General features: G+C 42.0%; 1 protein-coding gene across 2 annotated transcripts in view; it reads right to left on the reverse strand.

Moving 5' to 3' along the window:
- Positions 1 to 11,832, reverse strand: part of phex (phosphate regulating endopeptidase homolog, X-linked) — a 36,974-nt gene that overhangs the window by 13,514 nt on the left and 11,628 nt on the right. For both annotated transcript variants that reach the window (XM_062021970.1, XM_062021971.1), the window contains 3 exons: positions 3,932 to 3,988; positions 3,695 to 3,856; positions 3,529 to 3,612 (listed from right to left, as the gene is read on the reverse strand). In XM_062021970.1, the coding sequence (XP_061877954.1) occupies positions 3,529 to 3,612; positions 3,695 to 3,856; positions 3,932 to 3,988 (303 nt within the window). The remainder of the gene's footprint in view (positions 1 to 3,528; positions 3,613 to 3,694; positions 3,857 to 3,931; positions 3,989 to 11,832) is intronic.

The following is an 11,832-nucleotide window of genomic DNA, read 5'->3' on the forward strand; positions in this document are numbered from 1 at the left end:
GACATTATCTGGCGTTTTGTTTCACAATAATATGCAAAACCAACTTTTCTTACCTTCTGGTACCTGCTGATGTATATTTGAGATCTGCATAAGTCCTGAAAATTTGTGCAAGTCCGCCACTGTAGTCGATAAGCTTCTTCTTTTTCACTGTCTTCTTATTATGAGGCATTCACCCTCTGCTGTTGCCCTTTTTAATATAAAGTAGTGTAAAGTTCTAACTTATATCTCGCTATGGAAGCGCTAAAAACTACTGGTGTAGTGAGTTTACATAATTCACCCACGGGACTATAGTTATTAGCGAGTTCCGGTCGGACTGTTTTTTTTACGGGACACATTTCCGGCGTTGTTGTTGCACTAGTGAGCCACGGATGAGGAGATGCTGCTCCGTTATTTATTTAACTAAAGTCTGAATGTCATTAAAACCGTTAACTCCATCTTTTGACACTTCTTCCACTCCCGTCCTTGCACGCTACACCGCTACAACAAAGATGACGGGGAGAAGACGCTGTCGAAGGTGAGCCACGTAAATAAGACCGCCCACAAAACGGCGCATCCTGAATCGACTGTCAGAAAGCGGCTTGAAGATGATCTGTAAAACATAATCTATGCAACATTTTGACCAAAGAACCACCATTACATGTTATGTAGACCACAAGGAAGTGTTTTACATTAAGAAAAAAAATCATAATATGACTCCTTTAATGCGCCTTATAATCCAGTGCGCCCTATGGTCCAGAAAATACAGGACAGTGAGTGGAGTGAAAGCTTCCCACTAAGGACAGAGGCCTTTTGTCTTTGGTGGAACCTTAAACGTTCACTTTTTTTTTTCTTGAAAATCTACAATGTAGCAAAAGGACACACACTGACTAACACATCCTATTGAGTCCTCTTCACAATAAAGCACATGCGGCTTGCCAAAATAAAATACATAATAAGTTTTTTTGTACCGTTCAAATAACATTCCTCCCCTAGAGGGGGGTGGGGGGTTACCCCCATATGATGTCCTCTCCACGGTTTCTCATAGTCATTCATATCGACGTCCCACTGGGGTGAGTTTTTCCTTGCCCTTATATGGGCTCTGTACCGCGGATGTCGTTGTGGCTTGTGCAGCCCTTTGAGACACTATATAAATAAATATTGATTGATTGATTGATTGATTGAACATTTCTCCCAAATATAATGGAATATTTATCAAAGAGAGTCACATGAATACAAAAATAAGTCAATATTAACTGTATTTTTGGCATACTTATTTGGGAGTAAATGTTGTAAAACGTTTTTAAAAATCTGACGCTTGTGCATTTTAGTTGTCGTGATTCCAAGCTGCGTAGGAAAGCAGGAGACAGTGTGCAGGTAAAAGGTATTCAATTTACAAAAAACAAAAACGAGTGCAGCTGGGAGTGCGCAGGAAAAATAGGGAACAAGCTATGCAACTACAAAGCAGACTAACGGCAGTCACCCAACAATAAACATACGAAAAGCAAACCTAAATAGACTTGAGTACTAAACAAGAGCAGGTGAGCTGGCAAACAATGTAAAGGTGCTGCAAAGACAAGTAACAGGAAGTGGAAACTAGACATTAATAGCGCTGGACAGGAACTAAACACTAAACATAGGAAGAACCACCACAAAACCAAAACAAGGCATGGTCATGACAAAATCATTACCTCTAAAATGAATAATGCATTAAGTCAATGTTATCAATTGTTGACCTAGTCAAAGCTTTTATTCCAAATTTGTCATTTTGCACTTAATTTTTTTTTTGTGTGTAAAACAAAAACAGAAAAATATTTACATTTTTTAAAATTTTCTTTATAGATAAACTCATTAAAATGGATCTATGGTTAAGTCCGAAAGATTAGAGATGTGATGTTCACGAACGAGTCGAGTCTTTTAAACGGCTCCTTCAAGTGAACTAACTCCAAGGACTGATTTGCAGTTTTGAGCCGTTTGTTTGCGAATTATTAATAACATGTATGTTTCTTTAATAAACTGTCAATAAATTTACACTGAAAATAAAAATACAACTTCACCACTTTAGTCATAATTTTTGCTCTGAAGAAACTTCCCTATGATTTCAGCTCCTGACTTCTTCAGTTTGTTTGATGATGTCATGACTGCCACGAGTGGTGGAAAGGTGCATTACAACTAATTACCACTGGGGCTGTCACGCCAAATTTCTTCCCCCAACAACCCCCCCCATTTACTTCCGGGGTAATTTCCTCCTACGTCATTTCCTCTTACTTACGTCATTTCCTCTTACGTCATTGACAGCGATCGATAGCACTTCGGCTTTGACTGCCCGTCGCTGGAAGGATACTTGTTTTTTTTTATTTTTTATAATATAGCGTTAACAAAACGTCTGTATTAATCGGACAAGTATTAATCGGACAAATTAACTTGAGGATATTCCTGACTGCACATTTGACTCGTGGACATATGCGGAAATTAATAACAGTGTACAATAAGTTAATTCATGATCAATCAACATTATCAAACTTTATTAAAACCAAATTTATTCGTTAAATTTAGTTCTCTGTGTAAGTGAACTAAATTAAAATGACATTTATGTGAACTTATTTGTTTTTAGTTTCATTCATTGTTTTTACGTCAGCGCTCAAGTAAGAGGAAATGACGTAAGAGGAAATGACCCCGGAAGTAAATGGGGGGGGGGGTTTGTAGGGGGAAGAAATTTGGCGTGACAGGGCCCATACAGACCACAGCTGTGAAATAGATCTTTTTTGGTGACCCTCTAGGGGGCGCTTGCCACCCAATCTATGGTTAAAAAACACTTGTTTAAGAAGCACATTATTTAATTAATTTGTGTTGAACTTTAATGCAAAGGACCGTTTTGGGACTGGAGAGTCAAAAGTGCATCTTCTTTTTTTAAGGACCTCACCTTAAATTGTCCATCTTTATCGGCACACAGATTTTCTTGATGATTGTGTTTTATATATAAATCACTTCTTGGTCGGATTCCCCCTTATTTGTGTTCTTTTATGTGTAGAGACTCCAGTCGCTACAGCTTAAGGTCACAGGACATACTTAGAATGTTTGTTTCTAAAGCCAACACAAATCTTGGAAAAACAGCTTTCAGATATGCTGCTCTATGGTCATGGAATAACTTACAAAAGGTCACCTGAGCTGATCCCTTTGGAGGAATTTCAGGCCATTTTAAAGGATCGAGAAACTGTTTCTAATGGGAACTGTACTTCTTTTAAAGTTATTTTTACTGAAACATTTTATACATTGTTTTTATGTTAATATATGTAAGTAATTTATTTTTAATTGTGGTGTGTGACTGCTGTTTTTATCCGTTGTTGTTATATGTATTTCTGTAACTTTGTGTTGATGCCCTTTTGTCCGGGTCACTCTTGGAAAATGAGCTTTAAATCTCAATGAGTTTTTACCTGGTTAAATAAAGGATATAGAAGAGTTAAGAGTAGACTTTGTGATAATTTAAAGGTATTACATGGACTCAACTGTGGCAGTTTAGAATGACTAATTTGTGCGTTGGTGTGTACTCACACTCGTTCATGCACGACCGGTAGAGGACCTTGGCCTTGGTCACGGCCTCCAGCTCGTTTGCGTCAGTCGGTGCTTCAAGTAACTCTGGAGCCATTAAAAAATACAACCGTTATCGGACTCTTCAATAATCACTCGTCTATACGTGACGGTGAAGACCCGGTAGTACCTTTGAGCCGCATGTCAACATGCTGCCTCAGCCACGGGTAGATCCCGTACGCCGACGAGTCCTCTGGGATGGGATTGTCCTTCAGCCAGCCGCCACAGGAGAAGGTGTAGAAATCCTCGCAGGGATCGACCGTCTGATCCATTTTACTTAGAATAGATCCCGCTACATATCAGGAGACCATTGGAAAAAATGACCCTTTATAAGTGGCGAGGAAAAGTTGCATGGTGTGGCTCTCACCTGCTTCAATGCATTCTGGAGTCAAACACAACTCCTGATGCTTGCTTCTTTGGGAAACTGAGCAGAGAGAAAGATACTTTTTACATCAAATAAACACCCTTATGATGATTTGCTGCCCTCTTGTGGTCAAAACTGTGGTTTTGTCAGCCAAAGCTAAAAGTTTTTTTGCTCGCATGTGGAATTTTTTACTCATCAACAATAAATACAGATTATTTATGCATTTATATTTGTTTATTTACTATGGTACATTATTTATTTATTATTTATTCACTGTTCTGTTACAGAGAACAAGGAAGTGGGATAAAATTGCTATGGTATGAAAAGGGGTAGGATTAAATAAGCTCAGCTTCTTCCTACTCCTTTTCGGACGTGCTGTAATGAAACAACGGGAAAAATGTGATGCATTAAATTGCATCGTATGCATGTTCGAAATAAACTGAAACTGAACTGAACTGAACAAGGTTATTTTAAATGTAGTATAGAGCTCATTTATTTGCTAAAAGGATAGTTTTTTGGTAAGTAATTTTTTTTAAAATAAATAAATTGTATTTCAGTAGTCGATATCAGACTATAAATAAAAAAAATACTAAAATTTATTGAAAACTGCAGTATTTCAGATTAGTGTACTTCAACGTGTTTTTGCACAGAATTTAAACTGCAGTATCAGCTGCCAAGAGACTACCTAATAATACGGTGCTTATAAATATGATCATGAATAACAACAATAGTCAACTATATTACATTCTAGAAAAAAAGAGTAGCCTTCAATTATTTGAAACAATCTTGTTCGTAATATTCTTTAAATATGGTGGTAGTGTGACACCATTGTGTCATTTGTAATGAAATGGGCTAATGTGAAGTGAATTATATTTATATAGTGCTTTTCTCTAGTGACTCAAAGCGCTTTTACATAGTGAATAAAAATATAATATGTAATGAAAAGGCTAAAACAGGGGTCCCCAAACTACGGCCCGCGGGCCGGTTACGGCCTGCCCACGTCCAAAATCTGGCCCGTGGGAAGTCCCAAGTACATTTTTTTAAACACATTTTTTAATTTTTTATTATTATTATTTTTTTTAAATCTGTCCTTTCTAATACATTTTCTACCGCTTGTTACTCTCAGGGTCTCCTAGCCGCTCAGGCAAATCATATTGTCTAAAAATGTATTTTCCCCATCGATAACATGACATCATCGCACCGCAGTGTCGGGTGAGCTCGCGGCAAGTGCGCACTCTTTCAGTCAATTAGTGCGCAGGAATATATATATATATATATATATATATATATATATATATATATATATATATATATATATATATATATATATATATATATATATATATCCATCCATCCATCCATCTTCTTCCGCTTATCCGAGGTCGGGTCGCGGGGGCAGCAGCTTAAGCAGGGAAGCCCAGACTTCCCTCTCCCCAGCCACTTCGTCCAGCTCCTCCCGGGGGATCCCGAGGCATTCACAGGCCAGCCGGGAGACATAGTCTTCCCAACGTGTCCTGGGTCTTCCCCGTGGCCTCCTACCGGTCGGACGTGCCCTAAACACCTCCCTAGGGAGGCGTTTGGGTGGCATCCTGACCAGATGCCCGAACCACCTCATCTGGCTCCTCTCGATGTGGAGGAGCAGCGGCTTTACTTTGAGCTCCCCCCGGATGGCAGAGCTTCTCACCCTATCTCTAAGGGAGAGCCCCGCCACCCGGCGGAGGAAACTCATTTCGGCCGCTTGTACTCGTGATCTTGTCCTTTCGGTCATAACCCAAAGCTCATGACCATAGGTGAGGATGGGAACGTAGATCGACCGGTAAATTGAGAGCTTTGCCTTCCGGCTCGGCTCCTTCTTCACCACAACGGATCGATACAGCGTCTGCATTACTGAAGACGCCGCACCGATCCGCCTGTCGATCTCACGATCCACTCTTCCCTCACTCGTGAACAAGACTCCGAGGTACCTGAACTCCTCCACTTGGGGCAGGGTCTCCTCCGCAACCCGGAGATGGCACTCCACCCTTTTCCGGGCGAGAACCATGGATTCGGACTTGGAGGTGCTGATTCTCATCCCAGTCGCTTCACACTCAGCTGCGAACCGATCCAGCGAGAGCTGAAGATCCTGGCCAGATGAAGCCATCAGGACCACATCATCTGCAAAAAGCAGAGACCTAATCCTGCAGCCACCAAACCGGATCCCCTCAACGCCTTGACTGCGCCTACAAATTCTGTCCATAAAAGTTATGAACAGAATCGGTGACAAAGGGCAGCCTTGGCGGAGTCCAACCCTCACTGGAAACGTGTCCGACTTACTGCCGGCAATGCGGACCAAACTCTGGCACTGATCATACAGGGAGCGGACCGCCACAATCAGACAGTCCGATACCCCATACTCTCTGAGCACTCCCCACAGGACTTCCCGAGGGACACGGTCGAATGCCTTCTCCAAATCCACAAAACACATGTAGACTGGTTGGGCAAACTCCCATGCACCCTCAAGGACCCTGCCGAGAGTATAGAGCTGGTCCACAGTTCCACGACCAGGACGAAAACCACACTGTTCCTCCTGAATCCGAGGTTCGACTATCCGGCGTAGCCTCCTCTCCAGCACACCTGAATAGACCTTACCGGGAAGGCTGAGGAGTGTGATCCCACGATAGTTAGAACACACCCTCCGGTTCCCCTTCTTAAAGAGAAGAACCACCACCCCGGTCTGCCAATCCAGAAGTACCGCCCCCGATGTCCATGCGATGCTGCAGAGTTTTGTCAACCAAGACAGCCCCACAGCATCCAGAGCCTTAAGGAACTCCGGGCGGATCTCATCCACCCCCGGGGCCTTGCCACTGAGGAGCTTTTTAACTACCTCAGCAACCTCAGCCCCAGAAATAGGAGAGCCCACCACAGATTCCCCAGGCACTGTTTCCTCATAGGAAGACGTGTTGGTGGGATTGAGGAGGTCTTCGAAGTATTCCCTCCACCGATCCACAACATCCGCAGTCGAGGTCAGCAGAACACCATCCCCACCATACACGGTGTTGATAGTGCACTGCTTCCCCTTCCTGAGGCGGCGGATGGTGGTCCAGAATCGCTTCGAAGCCGTCCGGAAGTCGTTTTCCATGGCTTCCCCGAACTCCTCCCATGTCCGAGTTTTTGCCTCCGCGACCGCCGAAGCCGCACACCGCTTGGCCTGTCGGTACCTGTCCGCTGCCTCAGGAGTCCTATGAGCCAAAAGAACCCGATAGGACTCCTTCTTCAGCTTGACGGCATCCCTCACCGCCGGTGTCCACCAACGGGTTCTAGGATTACCGCCACGACAGGCACCAACTACCTTGCGGCCACAGCTCCAATCAGCCGCCTCGACAATAGAGGCGCGGAACATGGTCCATTCGGACTCAATGTCCAGCACCTCCCTCGTGACATGTTCAAAGTTCTTCCGGAGGTGGGAATTGAAACTCTCTCTGACAGGAGACTGCCAGACGTTCCCAGCAAACCCTCACAATGCGTTTGGGCCTGCCAGGTCTGTCCGGCATCCTCCCCCACCATCGCAGCCAACTCACCACCAGGTGGTGATCGGTAGAAAGCTCCGCCCCTCTCTTCACCAGAGTGTCCAAAACATGAGGCCGCAAATCCGACGACACAACTACAAAGTCGATCATGGAACTGCGGCCTAGGGTGTCCTGGTGCCAAGTGCACATATGGACATTCTTATGTTTGAACATGGTGTTCGTTATGGACAATCTGTGACGGGCACAAAAGTCCAATAACAAAACACCGCTCGGGTTCAGATCCGGGCAGCCATTCTTCCCAATCACGCCTCTCCAGGTTTCACTGTCGCTGCCAACATGAGCGTTGAAGTCCCCCAGTAGAACGAGGGAATCACCCGGGGGAGCACTCTCAAGTACTCCCTCGAGTGAATCCAAAAAGGGTGGGTACTCTGAGCTGCGGTTTGGCGCGTAAGCGCAAACCACAGTCAGGACCCGTCCTCCCACCCGTAGGCGGAGGGAAGCTACCCTCTCGTCCACCGGGTTGAACTCCAACATGCAGGCTCTGAGCCGGGGGGCAACAAGCATTGCCACCCCAGCCCGTCGCCTCTCACTGCCGGCAACGCCAGAGTAGAAGAGAGTCCAGCCCCTCTCGAGAGAACTGGTTCCAGAGTCCTTGCTGTGCGTCGAAGTGAGTCCGACTATGTCTAGTCGGAACTTCTCCACCTCGCGCACTAGCTCAGGCTCCTTCCCCCCCAGCGAGGTGACGTTCCACGTCCCAAGAGCTAGCTTCTGTAGCCGAGGATCGGACCGCCAAGTGCCCTGCCTTCGGCTGCCGCCCAGCTCACATCGCACCCGACCTCTATGACCCCTGCTATGGGTGGTGAGCCCATTGGAGGGGGAACCCACGTTGCCTCTTCGGGCTGTGCCCGGCCGGGCCCCATGGGGACAGGCCCGGCCACCAGGCGCTCGCCATCGTGCCCCACCTCCGGGCCTGGCTCCAGGGGGGGGCCCCGGTGACCCGCGTCCGGGCGAGGGAAATCTGGGTCCATAGTTTTTATTTTTCATTGAGGTCTTCGAGCTATATATATATATATATATATATATATATATATATATATATATATATATATATATATATATATATATATATATATATATATATATATATATATATATACACACTACCGTTCAAAAGTTTGGGGTCACCCAAACAATTTTGTGGAATAGCCTTCAATTCTAAGAACAAGAATAGACTGTTTCAGATGAAAGTTCTCTTTTTCTGGCCATTATGAGCGTTTAATTGACCCCACAAATGTGATGCTCCAGAAACTCAATCTGCTCAAAAGAAGGTCAGTTTTGTAGCTTCTGTAACGAGCTAAACTGTTTTCAGATGTGTGAACATGATTGCACAAGGGTTTTCTAATCATCAATTAGCCTTCTGAGCCAATGAGCAAACACATTGTACCATTAGAACACTGGAGTGATAGTTGCTGGAAATGGGCCTCTATACACCTATGTAGATATTGCACCAAAAACCAGAGATTTGCAGCTAGAATAGTCATTTACCACATTAGCAATGTATAGAGCAGACCTGGGCATTGTACGGCCCGCGGGCCGCATCCGGCCCTTTGCGCATCCCTGTCCGGCCCGCGTGAGGCCAATCATAAATTACAAAATAAATTTAAAAAAGTATCTATGTCGAGTGTGCAATACAACGGTGCTGCTTTTGTTTTGAAAAGCGTTATTTGTATTACTTCCGTGTGGACGTATGCGCGTGTGCGATTGTGAGTGAATTGAACGGCGCAATTACAAATTACAAAATAAAGTTTAAAAAACATCTATGTCGTGCGCGCAATACAACTGTGCTGCTTTTATTTTGAAATGTGTTATTTATGCCGTATGTCCGGGGGGAACCTGTGAGTGAAGGTGCATAGAGACAAGTGATGAGACGCTAAAGAAAAGAAAAGTTGATGAGGAATGGCGTGTTTCCAACAAGAGATGGACTGCCAAGTATTTCTTTACATAAATTAATGGTAAAGCCGTGTGCTTAATGTGTGGTACACAGCTTGCTGTGTTTAAATATCATTTTAATCGCCACTACACGAAGAAACACGAGGGAAAATACCGGAATGTGTCTGATGAAGCGCGCGCAAGGGAGGCTGATGCGTTGATGGTAAAACTGCAAACCCAACAAGGACTTTGTGCCATATTTCACACCCCCAGAGATGCAGCCGTCAGGACAAGTTTCGTCATTTCTCACAAAAGCGCCAGAAAAAGTAAGGCGTTTTCTGACGGAGAGTTTATTAAGGAGTGCTTATTGGACTTTGTTGCGCTGATAATGCCCGGAGACATGGACTGTTTTTCGCTAACTTTGGATGAGAGCTCTGATGCAGTCAATTAAAGAGACAACCACAGGTAATGACTTGTTCACAGAGGTAAATGGGTGTTGGGACAAGCTGGCAGGTGTGACAATCCAATCCACTTTATTTATATAGCACATTTAAACAACAAAATGTTTCCAAAGTGCTGCACAACAATATTACAAACAATATTCAAATATTATCCTTAGCTCCACCAATGACTGAATAAAAAGAAAAAACTATTACATATAAAACCAATATAAAAAACAATATAAAATAAATATGATTAAAAACTATTTTTAACAACAGATGGTTGTCCAAATCTGATGGGGAAAAATGTTGAATAATGCAGGATAAAGTGACCATCAAAAGCAATCTGCTTTTGTATAAAGTTAAGTTAGGTTAAATTAAATTATTATTATTATTATTAATTATTATTATTATTATCATCATTATTATTTATCTTACGGTATATCAAAAATAACATTGAGCAAAATTTAATTGAAATATTGTCGTGTGGCCCTCCAGCAGTGCTCGGGTTGCTTATGCGGCCCCCGGTGAAAATTAATTGCCCACCCCTGGTATAGAGTGTATTTCTTTAAAGTTAAGACTAGTTTAAAGTTATCTTCATTGAAAAGTACAGTGCTTTTCCTTAAAAAATAAGGACATTTCAATGTGACCCCAAACTTTTGAACAGTAGTAAATATATATATATATATATATATATATATATATATATATATATATATATATATATATATATATATATATATATATATTACACACATATACACACACATATACACACTTATACATATATATTCCTCACGCACTAATTGACTAATATATATATATATATATATATTTGTCGCGCACTAATTGACTGAAAGAGTGCGCACTTTGCCGATGATGGCATTTTTAGACAATATGATTTGCCTGAGCAGCTAGGAGACCCTGAGAGTTACAAGATTTAAAAAAAATAATAATTAAAATAAAATAAAAAATAATAATAAAATAAAATAAAAATGTTAAAAAGTAATTTTTAAATTGGGACTTTCCGTGGGCCGGATTTTGGACATTGGCGGGCCGCATCCGCCGAAGGTGCGCTCATTGGAAAGAGGCTGCACCTACTTTGACTCAAGACGCAAAAAAATGCATACTTTTTTTACTTTCATACAACAAATATGTAAATAAAACATGTGTATTGAAATAAATGATTGTCATTAATAATATATCAAATGACACCAAAACGCATTCATTTAATTTATTGTATTAAGCCCTTAAGTTAGTGATTAGCGCACCAAGGTTCAGCTAGCGATGACCGCGTTAGTTGCCAGTTAGCTATTAGCGGCGCTATACAATTATTTGAATATCTTAGTATTGCACAACAACAAAGTACCTTTAATTCAAAACCCAATTTCATACAGGATATATAAGTAGGGGCTGCCCGCTCCAGCTCTCCATCAGTTTGGGGGTCCTTGGCCTGGAAAACTTCAAAGACCCCTGATTTACAGGAACTTTATTTGATTACATTTACAACTTAGCTCTGAGCCTCAAGACCCGCTACGTTTCTAGTTTGCTTTTTTTTTAGCTAATTCTTTTATAATTTTTTCTGGGAATAAAGATTTTATTGTAACAAAAAACACACTAAAAACTGATATAAATAGTAATGTTTTTTTTCACATTTGCACGATTAAACATGTTTTAAAAGGAGTAGGAAGAGAAACGGTTTAACCCAGGGGTGTCAAACTCATTTTAAATCGGGGTCCACATGGAGAAAAACCTACTCCCAGGTTGGCCGGACTTGTAAAATCACGGCACGATAACTTAAAAATAAAGACAACTTCAGATTGTTTTTTTTGTTTAAAAATAGAACAAGCACATTCTGAAAATGTACAAATCATAATGTTGTTGTTGTTGTTTTTTACACTTACATGTTGCGGTTAATAGTATTCTATCTTTTTTTGTCTTTATTTATATTTTCTGAATATATGATGTGATAATGTTCATCAGTCAACTCATTGGTGTAAATTTTCAATCTATCAATATAAAAAACATA

Source organism: Entelurus aequoreus, linkage group LG15, assembly GCF_033978785.1.
Source record: "Entelurus aequoreus isolate RoL-2023_Sb linkage group LG15, RoL_Eaeq_v1.1, whole genome shotgun sequence".
In the NCBI taxonomy this organism is placed as follows: Eukaryota; Metazoa; Chordata; class Actinopteri; order Syngnathiformes; family Syngnathidae; genus Entelurus; species Entelurus aequoreus.